The 13579-nt window shown below is 37.3% G+C and overlaps 2 protein-coding genes across 3 annotated transcripts in view; both read left to right on the top strand.

Annotated features, from left to right (window-relative positions):
- Positions 1–1503: 1503 nt before the first annotated feature.
- LOC107085658 (adaptin ear-binding coat-associated protein 2-like) lies at positions 1504–7720 on the top strand. Its single transcript, XM_015376128.1, has 8 exons — positions 1504–1686; positions 3405–3505; positions 4787–4891; positions 4990–5071; positions 6109–6217; positions 6293–6437; positions 6523–6607; positions 6703–7720. Exons 1-8 carry the CDS (start codon positions 1592–1594, stop codon positions 6746–6748), a joined length of 768 nt encoding a protein of 255 aa, XP_015231614.1. The 5' UTR covers positions 1504–1591; the 3' UTR covers positions 6749–7720.
- Positions 7721–9791: 2071 nt separating this feature from the next.
- crocc (ciliary rootlet coiled-coil, rootletin) overlaps positions 9792–13579 on the top strand; it is a 30478-nt gene continuing 26690 nt past the window's right edge. Inside the window, exon 1 of one of the 2 annotated variants that reach the window (XM_015376083.1) lies at positions 9792–9937. The gene's annotated coding sequence lies outside the window, so the exon portion shown is untranslated. Of the gene's footprint in view, positions 9942–13579 lie in introns of both variants that reach the window. The other variant, XM_015376082.1, reaches the window with a different exon arrangement.

The raw sequence follows: 13579 nt of genomic DNA, 5'->3' as shown, positions 1-13579 counted from the left end.
ATGGTATCGGCCGATACTGCACAGCCAGGTATCGGGTATCGGTATCGGGGCCAAAAAATGGCATCGGCGCAACAATAGTTTTAAGGGACCCGTGATTTCATCAGACGATCAAAAAGAGAGAAATGTCTTCATTTTTATTAGATGGCCAAGATCAGCCTCTGTGGGCTGAAAATATTTTTCAGCTCCATGTAATTTCACAATGAAGGTCTGTTGGGTTCGTGTGTGACATGTCTGCAAAAGGCCAGGTGTCTGTCTGGGTGTCTACTATTATGAGCTTATGGTAGAGCTACAGGCTTTCCAAACCATCATCAAAAGGCTTTTTGCAGTACGAGCACAAACACAGAAATCCCACAACAGTCAGAGATGACAAAACAAACAAGCAGACCAATTACTGTTTATCCAATAATCCAGGCCCCACTTTAATGGGCACTTTTAAGTCCTACTTTGAATGACTACTGCAGTCTCAGACTTACTCTGATTGATCGATCAACCTGAATTATAAGAAGTGACATTGATAAATCAGGTGTAATCTGAAGCATTTCTGCCATTTAAAAACATTCAATCAATTTACAATGAAAAAAAAATGTTAAGTGGAATTTAACTTCTTCTTCCACTTGGATTTATTGGTGGTTGGCAACTATGGAGTATGTATGGAGTGTGGTTCGTGATAGACTATCTACTTGATAAACATAAATGTAATTTCTAAGGGAAAAAAAAAAACATACTTATACATAACTTTGTATTCTATCTATATCATATGCACAATTACCCTCTCTATAATCAAATTCTATGAGAAAATTTAGTTTTCTTTAAAAGTCGAATAATTATTTGCATTTGTTTACTCCCCAAATTCTTCCTCAAAATATCAAATAAATTAATCTTTTCCGTTCCTTTTAAACTTTCTCCTCATATATCTTCTCTCGCTTTCATATTTATGACATTCCAGTATAACATGTTCTATTGTTTCATATTTTCCACAGTAATCATATTTGCCAGTAGTATGTTTTTGAATTTTAAAAAGTGTTTAAGTCCTTTATGCCCAAATCTTAACCTTATTCTCTCCTCATTTCTATTTCCTCTTCCATTTCTTCTTTTTCCTACTATCTTCTGAATTTTATAAAACCATCTTCCTGTTTTTTCTTCATCCCACCTTTTTTGCCATTTACCCATCAGTTTTTCTTTAATAATACTCTTTCCCTCTGATTTACTTGTTTTAACTGTAAAACTAATATTATTTTGAATTGCCCTCTTTGCAAAACAATCAAACCTCTATTTTTTATTCTGAATAATGTAAGAACTATTTCTAATAGAATGAACCATATTTAACTAGCGGGTGTTTTACCTTGAATAGGTATGGCTGTTTTCCAAGTCACCTCAGCCACTATTTGCTCCTGTCCCTGCCCCTTCACTCCCGACCACCAGGGGGCGGTGTTTGGATACAGCCCCTCCCCCTTCTGCCCCTCCACTCCTGACCAGAAGGGGGCGGTGTTTGGATACAGCTCCGCGTCAACCGACCAGCAGCGGCAGAGTGAGGTGTTGTTCGTCCATTGAAAGTCGGAAGTTGTCTTTTGGTTTAGTGAAACTTTACAAAATGGCAGAGGACAACACTTATGAGTCGATGCTATGCGTGAAGCCGGAGGTCCATGTTTACCGAATCCCACCGCGGGCTTCCAACCGTGGATATCGGTAAGAAAGTGTCGAAATTGCTGCTCAGCAAGCTAATCTATTATTCATGTTTCCATTATCGGACAACTGAGCTGTCAGCACAATTCAGAAGTATGTTTTTTTCCTGTTCTCTAGATTTACTTTAAACATGATGCGTGCTAGCTGTATTCGTTGTTAGTTTATGTTTATAGTTTATAAAGAGAATTAAAAATATTTGGACGTTTCCGCTAAACCAGCCGCCAAATGGAGAGTAAAGTTAAAAACGGTAGTTTACGGAAATGTGACACCAACATCCTTAGCCTTTTTTTTTTTCTTTTTTTTTTTACAGTAGTTACTCTTTACTTTTTAACTCCGAAAATTGATTATAGTTTTTCTTTGGTTCTGTTTCAGCTGAATTTGTTTATTCAGGTGTTTTTCTTTAAAAGTGAGCTTTCCTTTAAACTAACTTGGCTCATTTACTGATAACTACATCTAAAGTTTGGATAAAATATTGTTATAAACTTAACTTTTACTTTCATTGTATTTTTTTCTTTCTCTTAGGACTAAAGAATGTCAGCTTTATTTAAAGCACCAAAGAATAATACAGTGCAGTAACTATATATATATATATATATATAAATACCCATGTAAACCCCCTGTGCAATAACCCTGTATAAAAATCCTGCTATAAAAACAAAAAAGCTGTCATATGTGGATGAAATGTATATATCCCGTGCTCCTTTTTTCTTTCTTTGGCACCTTCTTCTATTTTTTTTTTCACTATTTGAGCTGATTTAACAAGTACATTTCTCCCCTGTGAGATCAACAAAGTCAATCAATCATAACTTTTGTTAATTTATTAAAATACAGCTCTTTTTAAAAGCACTCAATTTGTTTGAGTCAAATCGGCTTGTAGTTTTGGAGTCAAAGGAATGATTATGTGGTTATCATTTTGTTTCATGAAAAAAACAAAATTTTAATATTTTTATCAATTTAAATACAGCATTTTTACTTTAATATTTATGTCCAGTTAAGATTCTAACAGTTTCTTACAGAATATTAGTAAACAAAAGGTGTTAATCACAGATTAAAGTTGTGGAGATTATGGCACAACTACTGAGACATGTTTTTTCTCTTGAGTTGAGATCCTATGTGTGATGGAAAGCTCATCACGCGTATCAGTACATGCATTCCCTTTCTAATGTGTTTCATGGCAGTGGCAGCTTCATGCTAAAGGCTGTGGTGTTTTTGACAGGGTCAGGAAAGCTGGTCAGGTTTGACGTGAAGAACTTTACAGCCAAAACCAGGATAGTGAAACCTGACAGAGGCATCCAGAGACCTGTGTTGAATTTGAATGGAATGGTTTACATTCATACATAGCCATAGTGATGTTAAAGCTCTGATCCATTGTAAAACTTTAATGACTTCATTTGAGAGGCATTTATAGTATGCAGTTTTAGATAAGGACCTACAGGCAATTTGCTGCAGTCATTATCAGCCACGGAGGTGCTTTTAAATGAACCAATAGATTGATATGTGATGTGGCTGTTATGAATATATCATAGATAATCCATTCTCTAACTGTTAAAAATAGTACCGTTCTCTTTTAACTTAACCCTTCTTACAGGGTTTCACTTCCTTCCGATGTGAACAAGTAAACTGAAACAGACGCTGAGTCACATGTTCTGGATAAATAAGGATCACACAAACCACTTTCCTTTGTTCTTCCTGTTTTTTTGTTTCTTTGCTGTTAATTTCAGTGCTGCTGACTGGAAGCTGGATGAGCCAGCATGGAGCGGAAGGCTGAAAATCACAGCTAAAGGCAAGAAGGCCTTTATCAAGTTGGAGGACAGAAACACGGGTAAAAACTCTTTTTAAATGACGGCACCTCATTAGAAAGGACCTACATCTTTGCTTTATTTTTACAATAGACCAGTCATGATTGATTTAGGGTGTTGAAAATTTCTCTTTTTCCTAATCTTGCAAATTTTAGATTAATATCCCACCAAAATAAAGCTGTGATTTCAACAAGAATGTAAGACACGGACTCAGTCAGTCCGAATGCATCTGAAAATAAACCCCAGACAGGAAAAACTTTACCAACGCACTGACTAGAATATTTCAGTTGAGCTGCAGATAAGAAGGCTAGGTTTATGCCACGTTAGTATCTGGATGCAGGAGTAACTGTCTTATAAATATGTGAATTAAGACAGAGTCGGTCACTGAGATCCATACAGAGGACTTTGATAAAAGATATTAGGGCTGCAACTAACAATTATTTTGCAAATTGAATTATCTGTTAATCTTTTTTTGATTAATTATCTGATAACCAAAGATTCTTTAAAGAAGATTATCTACAAATTAAACCAGGTGAAACTAAAACTTTTCCACTTGAGGAGTTCTAGATGGAGCATATTGACAAACAAAATCATTAGTAAACTGGGATGCAAAATGTTTATATATATTTTTTTTTTTTTTACAATTTTGGTATAATTACTGCTCTGATTTGGTTGCTCTATTAGTTAAAGACACGTTTTGCAGTCTCTATACTCTAGTTAACAATTAATCAGTGACTGAATTAGTTGACGATTATTTCAATAATCGATTAATTATAATTAATAAAAGGTATTCAAACCCGTTGATGTCATGTAAAACACTGTAGTGTGGAAGATTTTCTCTGACATAGACAGGAAAGCTGCCCAGACTTAAAGGGATGGGGCTAAAAAGACTGTCGGCAAAGAAATCCTGTTAGAGGCTGCCAAAAATATGAGACATGCATAATGTGTCTAAACATGCACTCCTGAAATGGTTCAGATCACAGTGTATCCGTTATCCATGTTAAAATGGCCAGGTCAAACTCCTGGTCTAGATCTTGTTGAGAATCTGTAGCTAGATTTGTATCTGGTCTGACACACATCTGAAACAAACCACAAATGATGTACCTCGCTGTAATAGCAGTGGAAGGTGGCATGACGTGCTGTAATTAGGTAACAGTCCACATCAGTGTTTTTCAAAGCAGCTTTACTTTCTGTTTTCAGAGGCATGTTCATACATTACTGCATTTATCTGTCGTTTTTATCTGTTTACTCCCTGCAACCTGAAATAACCCCACAGCTTTTTTGGTGTGACTGGTTCTCTGCAGGAGAGCTGTATGCTCAGGCTCCAGTTGAGCAGTATCCAGGATCGGCAGTGGAGGCAGTCACAGACTCCAGCAGGTACTTTGTAATACGGATAGAGGACGGAACAGGTAAGAACATTTCCCTCTAGATTCTCATTTTGATTTTGGAAAAAATACAAAGAAATATATCCTATAAATTTTTTTTCCTCTTTTCTTTTTTCCACAAGGACGTCATGCTTTCATCGGTCTGGGATTCGCTGATCGTGGAGACTCGTTTGACTTTAATGTGGCTATACAGGACCACTTTAAGTAAGGCGAGATTACCAGAGTCAAGCCTAAATGTATTCATACCCCTGTCAGATTTGGGTTTAATTGGATATAATAATTAGTTAACTAAAGACAAGGATAATGGCGAAGAGGGCCTCCAGTCTTTTTTAAAAATTCATGAAAATCCTCCACTATACCTTTAAATTCAAGCTCTGTTGAAAAGAATTAGATTGTGGTAGCAACAATAAAAGTCTTCTAGTCATTATGGAGAAGGGCATAAATAATTTCCTTCTTTTCTAAGTATAAAGGGAAAGAAAAAAACAACTTTATTTTCTCAGAATTGATATTTCTCCTAGATTGTTTTGTTGTTCAATGAGTGAACGTTTTGGGTAAATGAAAATTATATATATATATATATATATATACAAACACACACACACACACACGTATGTCAGGGTTAGGTTGTCGTTTTGAGGACCCGGAGGCAGAGGTGAGTTCTTGCAGTTTTGATTAGTGATAACAGTTAACAAAGGCAGGAATCCAAAATCCAACTTAAAATGTAATACAAACCAGAACCATGGAGACATCAGGTGAAAACAATCATGAGGAGCCAGGGAAAGATGAGGAACCAGCACTAAGGAACTGCATAAGGAGTGTATTTATGGGAGACTGAACAAAGAGAGGACTAACGAGCTGATTGGGAGCAGGTGTGAAGAGAGCAGTCTAGAAAGGAGCTAGGGAAAAGGATACCGCAACAAGAGGGCAACCCATAAAAACCTAAGAACTATAATATATCCAGAAAACACAACAAAATAGGAATTAAATCAATAAAAATAGAAAACATGGAGCAAAGTAAAACTGAATAATCAAAAGGAAACTTAACAGAACCAAGACTGTGACAATATGTGTAAACAATGTGTGTGTGTGTGTATGAATATTCTTGCTTTCTGCAGTATTGCTAAATAGATGTTAAAATATATTTTTTGATTTCATCACCAAAGCTTTGAAAACATAAAATATGTATTTTCAGTTGTCTCCTGTAGCGCCTTAATTGTTTCTTTGGCACCGATTCTTTCTAGGTGGGTCAAACAGGAAGGGGATCTGGCTAAACTGGAGGCTTCTCAGAGTTCAGCGCCTAAACTAGACCTGAGCTTCAAAGAGGGACAGACCATCAAGATCAGCATCGGAGTGAGAATACAGATAATCAAGAATCTCCAGATTAAAAATCTTAAGATGTTGAAGCTGATCTGACCTCCTCTTCAGAACATTAAGAAGAAGGAAGCCGGTGGTGCCAAACCACGAGCTGTGGGTGGGGGTCTGCTTCCTCCTCCTCCAGGAGGAAAACCAGGAGGTTTCCTGCCACCACCTGAAGGGCTGCAGACTGCTCCGGCTGCACAGCCCAACGCTGGTAACCAACTCATTCTTCAAATGCATCATTATCCCGGAAACATTAGAGTATATGAAGTCAACAGAATTTCTCCTGACTTGTTCAGCTCCTCTGTTAGACCTCGGCTCTCCTGTCCCTGCAGCCCAGCCCAGCTCCGATATGTGGGGGGATTTCACATCTGCTGGATCCAAGTAGGTGTCTGTTTTGTTCTTTTTAAATCACGTCTGTTCCATCACATCTCATTTTCTGTTTTCCATCATCGCTTTCATCTCCTACCCCCCAACAGCTCCAACAAAGATGACTCCAAATCAGGATGGGTCCAGTTCAGTTGAGCTGTAAGAACCAAAAGGCCCCTCTCAGGTTCCTTACATTCCTGCAGACAGGACGATTGTTGATGTGAAGAAGCAGGTGTTTTGGCGTTTTCACTGTTTCCTTGCTGAGCTTTCTCAGTTCGGATGCAGGACAGCCTGCTGACCAACACACTCTAAAGGAACAAAGTTGGAGATTTTTACAGCCTCTTTACTCTGCTATGCAGTAGATCACTTTTTAAAAACAAGGGAAATTTGTCTCCTCACACTAACAGTGAAAGGTATTTGTTCTCTTCCTTTAATGAATTGTTCCTGGAGCTTTCTTATCCTTTTGTCATCGTTTCACCGATGATCTCCTCACAGTCAGATTTCACCACCTGTCTTTAAAACATCTATGTTCATCGATCACTCCCAAAGGGATCTCGCCTCACAACCATCATTCATCTCAAAGCATTTATTGGGAGATAGTTGAAGTTTCCCATTTTCATTCAGCTGTAAAACAGCTTTTGTTCTTGTTTATTCAATAATTTTTATTTGCTCCTTGTTTTAGAAGATCATAAGGATCTCTTAATATTTGATAATCAGCTTTAGGTTGAATATAATCTGTTTTGTTTAAATCATCTTTGGGGGTAAGAAGTGATTCTCTATGTTTTTGTTTTTAGTTTTGTCATTTCTTGTTCATTTCTTCTTCCAAATGTCTCGTTTATCTTTATCCTTTCTGGAATGTGCCTTTTTACCCAACATCAAATCTTCTTTTCTTTCTTCCCAAGTATGAAGTGCCTTCCTGGAAATAGACCTAAAGTATGTGTAAAATGTAAATAAACTGTATATTTCACTTGTTTTGTCGGTGTCCTTTTGATGGTATTGCGCCTTTTTAGAGGGATGAGCTCTGTGTGATGATCGTTACAGCTGCAGGGTGTGTTCAGTTTGCTGGGAAAGTCTCAAAATAAAAACGGGAATAAGAAGGTATTTTTATTAAAAGACTATCCCACAGTCTTAATGTGGCCTTTCTTCCTCTTCTTTTTCTCCGTCCTTTCATGCACAGTAGCCTGCGAAAGTAATCACACCCTGTTTAAGTTCACATTTTGCTAAACTACAACCACAAACATTAATCTGGCATATTTTATCTGGGTCTTCTGTGAAGAACCAAACAAACTGGTATATTACAGTGAAATACAAAAAAATGTACATGATTTAAAACTTTTTTTTTTTTTACAAATAAAAATCTAAAAGCGTGGTTTGCCTGATTTGTTTAATGTTTTTATTGTTTTGTTTGCAGCCACTTGCCTTCAGAAGTTGCCGGATGGTTCGTCTTAACTAGAGTCCAACTGTGTGTAATCTAATCTCATTACAATTATCTGATTTGTGGAGAAAAATCTGGGAACAAACCACACAGGTCAGCGATAAAGTTGTGGAGAACTTTAAAGCAAGCTTTAAAAAGATTCTCTTAGCTTTAAACGTCTTGCAGAGCGCTGTTTAGTGTATATGGAAATAGAGGATGGTACAACTGCAAACCTACCAAGACCAACTCAAAGTTACACATGGTGTCTCTGGATAAACTGCAGAGATCTACAGGTTAGGTGATGGAATCTGTTCACAAGACTAATGTGGTCTTCATGGTAGAGTGGCAACAGGAAAGCCATTGTTAAAAGAACTGTAAGTAGTGCTGTGTGCCAGAAACCGTATTGAAAACGCAACAAGCATCTGAGGCAACCCAGCTGATTGCATCGACTCATTGATTCGAATGCAATCCCTCACACTAAGCATGCTTGTAGCGACAGTGGAGAGGAAAACTCCAGCAGAACCAGGCTCAGTGTAAGCGACCAACTGGGGTACAAGGAGACAGAAACAGAGATACAAAAACAGGAAACACACAGCCGGGAAGACGAGCTCTGAACCAGCTCCCATGTCAGAGGATGAAGAGAGCACATCCAGCCATTCAAAGTCAGAGAAACAGGACTACACTGGAAAATAGGCTGATCACCAAAATCTATAAACAAAGGTGTTGATGGCAGCAGCACAGCAGATATTTTATCTCCAGGATGGTGTCACCGCCAAACAGGAACAGACGAGGTGAAGCTAATATGAGAAAAAGCAGAGAGAGCAGAACGTTAGAGATTGAACTAATAGATTGTGCAGAGTGGGAGAATAGAGACAGAATGAAGCAGAATGATGAAATAGGGGTCCCTATGTCCTATAGCAGCATAACAACAGAGATAGCTCAGGATAACCTGAGCCACTCTAACTATAAGCTTTATCAAAAAGGAAAGTTTTAAGCCTAGCCTTAAAAGCAGACAGGGTGTCTGCCTCACAGACTAAAACTGGTAGTTGGTACATCAATGTAAATTTTCTTTTTCAGAGGGAGTACTACTTGTCTAAATCAGTGCAAGGACAAGAAATAACCAAATCTTCTTTCTTTTAATAGCACTACCACTTCATATCTCTACTGAAGTAGAAAGTACAGTTAAACAAAAAAAAAAACTATAAAAATAGAATCTATTTTTCCCCATAAAAGTACACAAGTTAATGTATTTAAGTAATTAGTACCCACTTCCGCAGCTAAATAAAAAAAAAGTTAGATCAACGAGAACTTAACCGAAGGGATCATAATAGACCAATACATCTAAAAGAACGATATTTAATAACAAATAAGTGTTTTTAAGATATTGGTAAAGTTTTGCACATATGTTTTAATATTATTTATATAACAAACCAATAGTGTACTAAATTGTCGTTGAGTTACAGACATTTCAACGTCGGTAGAGAAAAAAAAGACAGAAACATGGGGCTAAAAACAAAACAACAGATACATAAATAATAAGGCCAATAAATAAAAATAAAGCAAGATTCAAAACAAAAGAAAAGTAGAAATACTGGCAGTTACTTTTTATTTTATTTTTTTTTGGCAGAAACAGATTTCAAATTTTTCAATGAGGAGTAATAAAATTTAAACTGATTAAGAAAACGTTCAAAACAAGGAGTAGAACAGAGATTTGCAGATATGTAACGGCATCCAGCAGCAGACCATGAGGCGGGGGGAGCTGGAAGTCCCTCCCCGGAAAAAGCATGGAGAGGATTTCGGAACCAGAAGCAGCTCCAGCGCGTAACGGATGGTCCTCCTCTCCTCCTGCCGGCTCTGGATCGGGGCTGTTATCTCTACATCTATGTTCTACAGAGGAGACTAACGGAGGACAGAGCAGCAGCTTGATCAGGGTAGGTGAGGCTGTTTATCAGAGAGGGAAGTGGAGGAGATCTGCTGCAAAACAACACATGATGAAGATGCGCGACGCTTCTTCATGCATCTATTTATACCGATGCTGCCTTAACAGTCTGTTTTTCAGGCGTTATAACTGAAAAATAGTGCATTAATAATTTATTATTAAAAAGAAAAGAGCCGGATGGGCTCTGATTGTTGCAGCCTCTTCGCTCCGCCTCCAACTCCTCTATGCTTTTGAAAACTTGGGCGTATGTGGGTAGGGGTGTGTTTTTTAGTGCTTCTGTTTGCTTTTTGGCTTTTAAAATAAAGAGGATGTTGATGGTGAATCACTAGGAAGCTGGTTGGGTTCCTTTTTATGGGAGCAACACATATGAAATAAAGAGGAAGCAGATCAACTTTACTAGTTTTAAGTTGTTTTTTTTATAATACAAAAAAATAATACGCAGTTTGGCTTTAGCTAGAAATATTTATAAATATTCTTCTTTTATCAAAAAGCTTTAATTTAAGTCACACCTGCAATGTGATGAATGGACCACCAGGGGGCAGCTGACTTAAGCAGATAATAATTGAACTTTTGGACAGCAGTTCCTTAGATTGATATAAACAAATCCCCCCAAAAGAAACTCATGTTTATTCTTTTGTGTCTGTTGACCCATTTATCAGCTTTTGCACATCACACCAACAATGTCTGAATCCCAATTTGCAAACTTTAAGTAGTTTAAGTTTCTTGCCTGTACAAAAGTGATTCCAACAAATCAGTTTACTGCATTGGTTACTATAAAACACTTGGAAAACATCTTTTAAAGTTGTACTTAAAAATATTATGTTTGTACGTGTGTGTGTGTTGCACAAAATCAAAGAAATTTTTTGGTGCATTTTACCTATAAATAAAGAACTTTGAAGTAAAGTGATGACCTTTTACTAGTCTTCACTTTTTAGGCTTAGGTTTAAGACTAAGATGGGATTTAGCTTTAGGTTAGGGGGAGGTATGTTCCAGTAAGGGTTAGGTTTAAGGTATGTTTCAAGGTTAGACTGTAGAAAGAGTGTAAACTGAATGGAAGTCTATCTAAGACCCTCAGGACGGATGAATGTGTAAACAGTTAAAGCAGTGTGGGTGGTGTCTTGTTTTAACACATTGAGCCTGTTGTGTGTAAGTATGACAGTCCTGTTACCATCACAGGGTAACCTCTCCTTGTGTTTAATGCTTGTCATCTTTCCGTTCTGAGGCAGTGAAATGACTGGTTTAACCAAACTAATAAGAGCAACATAAAGTTTTAAAACCACATTTCACATTTTGTCATATCTATAAAGCAAGACCTTGTTATGGATTATAATAATATGACAACACAGAGTTTTTGGGGGTAGCTCTCTATTATGTTTGCACATCCTCTTTCCATTTTCTCGGTCAGATTAAACATATAAAATAGTAACATTTGTTTAGGAGTGTTGTCCTGCTGGAACGTGAACTACCCTCAGTGTCAAGACATTGCAGCCTCTAACAGGTATAATGTAAGTTTATACCCTGTTTTTGCCCCATCCATTAATTCTTCCATTTAACTATGATAAGCTTCCTTGTCCATTTGAAGAAATGCATCCCCATAAAAATCATCTACTATGTGTCACTTGGGGGATGGTGTGTCAAAGATGACGAAAAGTTTTAGTGTTTGACGCGTTTTTTTTGCATGTGGCTTAAAAGTCAGATTTGGACCATTCATTAGAGCTTTTATGGAATATTGACAGGAAGAAAGCCATGGTTAAAAGAAACGACGTAAAAGACAAGGCTTTAGTCTATGTTGAAACCACTATGGGGCTTATCTTAAAAAAATATGAATAAGCACTAAAATACGTGGGGGGAAAAATAATAAATGGGTGTGTTGTGGGTGATTTATACAGATTTATAAAGAGAGCACAAAGACGTGCAAACAGGTTCTGTTCACTCTTTAAAATGAGCACATGTTGTGTGTTACTGGCAGTTTGAGAATGTCTGTAAAAGAAAGATGACTTTGTAAGCGATGAAGTTTAATAATACCAAGAAGGGATGTTCCGATCCAATATTCATATCAGAAGCCAGTCTGATATCAGCCAAAAAAGCCTATTGGGCAGCATCTAAACTGATATCAGCGTACTGATAGAAACACTCCCCTTCTGTCCAAGTCTGCAGTTCATGTAATGGTTGATAACAAATGGGTCATTTGTTCTTAAATATGTTGCTAATTGTGTTTCTATGTTAGAGTGCTATGAATTAAGAATGTATGATTTGTGCTGATATATTGCATCAGTCAGTGCTCAAAACCGAAAGATCAGAAATCAAAATTTTAATAACATTGATGATAATAATAACAATAAGAAGAATGTTATTTATAAGGCACTTTACATAAGTACCACAAAGTGCTACAAACTGCAGTGAAAACTTAATATGTGTTATAAAACCTTGAAAAGCTGTCACCATAAAGTTTGCTTGCAAAAGAAGAATTGATTTTCACCTGGCTGGAAGATCAGGTGTGTGGGTGCAGACACATTCATACGTTTCTTTGATACATGCAGACAGTTTGAAGATCGGGTCTTATGCTATATAATTAACTCAATTAAAATAGCTGTGGGGATGCAATTATTTTACAGGTCCAGGAAAACTGGTCAGAGCTGATTGGAAGATGGATGGATCTAAATACTGAGCAATCCTGTAAATAAAAAGCCTGTTAGTGGATTCAAAGTCTTGAAAATGGGGCACAGTTTCACCCTTGATGTGTGACAGATGTTCAAGAGGTAGGCGTTCATCCTGTAACCAGTAGGTCTCCCCCACTCCTCCAGTTTCTGTCTGTGGGGAAGGCACTTCACCCACCTTCCCTCCTTGCCTTGCTTATATCAGTCTGCCCCAGGGCAGCTGTGGCTACAATGTAGCTTTCCACTATTAGTGTGGGAATAACTGAATGTAATTTAAAATGCTTTGGGGTCCTCTGACCTAATAAAATGCTATATAGCACACAACCAAAGCTTAGATCAGATCACATCTATAAGCTAAATTCTTGCTGAAGTGTCTTGGTGAAAGTGCAGGCAGGAATCTAAAACCTGACGGAGCTAAGGCATGCTTATAAGACGAATTAAGAAAAAAATTATGCTGTGGATGTGCAAAGCTAGTGGGTGGTTCTACAAGGGCTTACTAGTCCTCAACGGATCTGTCTCTGCTTTGACTACTCGTTTAACCTTTGCTTCAAGTCTTCTTTCTTTCTTTCTCCGCATATTTCCTATCTGAACACTACAAATAAAGCCCACTAGTGCCACAAAAACTTTTAAAGAATGACACAAAGGTAAATTTACAAAGTATTATCTAGGGCTGAACGATTTTGCCAAAAATCTTAATTTTGATTTTTTTTTTCAATCAATATTGCAAATGCAATTTTGCAATATTGCAAATGCGAATTGTGACCTTTGCGTAAAAAGGTTCTTACTTCTATTATCATACATGGATCTGGGTGCTAGCTGCATGGTCTTCCCTGCAGTGTTGCGGCATACTAAGTTTAAATGTATTACTGCCACCTAAAAGGTTGGAGGGAGAAATTTACTGTCTTACTCCTTTTAAATGTATTGTGACTAGATTTGGGTGCATCTGCACTGCTACTGTAAAATAGAATTTGGCAAAA

The sequence above is a fragment of the Cyprinodon variegatus genome, unplaced genomic scaffold (genome assembly GCF_000732505.1).
Source record: "Cyprinodon variegatus isolate N-32 unplaced genomic scaffold, C_variegatus-1.0 Scaffold129, whole genome shotgun sequence".
In the NCBI taxonomy this organism is placed as follows: Eukaryota; Metazoa; Chordata; class Actinopteri; order Cyprinodontiformes; family Cyprinodontidae; genus Cyprinodon; species Cyprinodon variegatus.
This window is presented reverse-complemented; position numbering and strand designations above follow the sequence as displayed.

Coding starts and splice junctions, on each gene's coding strand:
- LOC107085658 (XM_015376128.1), top strand. CDS start 1,592: ATGGCAGAGGACAACACTTATGAGTCGATGCTATGCGTGAAGCCGGAG. Junction 1,687..3,404: donor GCTTCCAACCGTGGATATCG/GTAAGAAAGTGT, acceptor TGTTAATTTCAG/TGCTGCTGACTGGAAGCTGG. Junction 6,438..6,522: donor GGCTGCACAGCCCAACGCTG/GTAACCAACTCA, acceptor TGACTTGTTCAG/CTCCTCTGTTAGACCTCGGC.